Raw genomic sequence first — 1,055 nt, 5'->3', positions numbered from 1 at the left:
TGTGGGGGCAGGGTGGTGCCTCCTGGGCAGGGGAGCAGCCAGCAGCAGGCCAGCGGGGGGCTTCAGGCGGGGGCCAGGCGCTCGGCGCTCGGCCTGCTGGCCACGGCGGCGCAGAGGGACCCCAGATGCCGCAGGCCCCGCCCTCACCGCCGCTGTCTCCACAGGACCTCCCACTCCCGGGCCAAGGCCGAGGCCGCCCTCACCGCGGCCCAGAAGGCCCAGGAGGAAGCGCGGGTCGCCAGGATCACTGCCAAAGAGTTCTCCCCTTCCTTCCAGCACAGGGAAAACGGTGAGTCCGCGCCAGGGCCCGCGCGGCCCCCCTCGGCACACGCAAGCCCCCGGAGGAAGGCGCGGCCAGGCCGCCACCGGTGGTCACGGAACCCGGAGCGCTGGGGCTCTGCTGGGTGGAACTGGGGCCACTGGCTGGGGCGTGAGCCCAGAGGCCGTGGGGGCTCCCGCGCGGCGCGGCACGGAAACCCCGCCCCCGCTCGAGGGCCCAGGCTGTGGGGCGCTCGAGGGCCCAGGGTGCTCGTGGCTGCCTGCTCCCCACTAGCTGGCCTCACGCTCCCCCCCCAGGCCCCTGGGGAACCCGAGCACCATCCCACACCGCGCAGCTCGGGGAGACCCAAGTGGCCAGGTCGGCGGCCATCCTGGTGCTGCGGCCCCAGCCCAGCTTCAGGGGCAGGGGCGGGGATCACCGCCGGCCCCTCCCCCGGCCAGGCGTGGACGCCTGCTGGGGTGAGCCTGTGACGGGCTCGCCCTGTGTCCTGCAGTCGGGGCGGGGCTCTCCTGCCGGGACTGAGCCCCTGGGCCTCCTGCCCCCAGGGCTCGAGTACCAGCGGCCGAAGCACCAGCTCTCCAGCGACGACATGGAGGTGCTCTCCACCGGGACGCCCCTGCCGCAGGAGAGCCCCGAGCTGTACCGCAAAGGTACCACGCCCTCAGACCTGACCCCCGACGACAGCCCCCTGCAGAGCTTCCCCGCCAGCCCCTCGGCCAGCCCGCCGCCGGCCCCCGCCCCGAGGAGCAGGGCGGCCCGCTTCTCCCGCCAGGCC

The 1,055-nt window shown here is 75.5% G+C and overlaps 1 protein-coding gene across 1 annotated transcript in view; it reads left to right on the top strand.

Moving 5' to 3' along the window:
• JPH3 (junctophilin 3) overlaps positions 1 to 1,055 on the top strand; it is a gene marked incomplete at its 3' end in the record, with an annotated part of 23,663 nt that extends 22,608 nt beyond the window's left edge. The window contains exons 4-5 of the mRNA XM_012722861.1: positions 12 to 289; positions 826 to 1,055. Coding sequence (XP_012578315.1) covers positions 12 to 289; positions 826 to 1,055 — 508 coding nt within the window. The remainder of the gene's footprint in view (positions 1 to 11; positions 290 to 825) is intronic.

Source organism: Condylura cristata, unplaced genomic scaffold (genome assembly GCF_000260355.1).
Source record: "Condylura cristata isolate star-nosed mole 26May11 unplaced genomic scaffold, ConCri1.0 scaffold00009, whole genome shotgun sequence".
In the NCBI taxonomy this organism is placed as follows: Eukaryota; Metazoa; Chordata; class Mammalia; order Eulipotyphla; family Talpidae; genus Condylura; species Condylura cristata.
The sequence above is the reverse complement of the archived record's forward strand: the minus strand, read 5'-3'. Positions and strand labels throughout refer to the sequence as shown.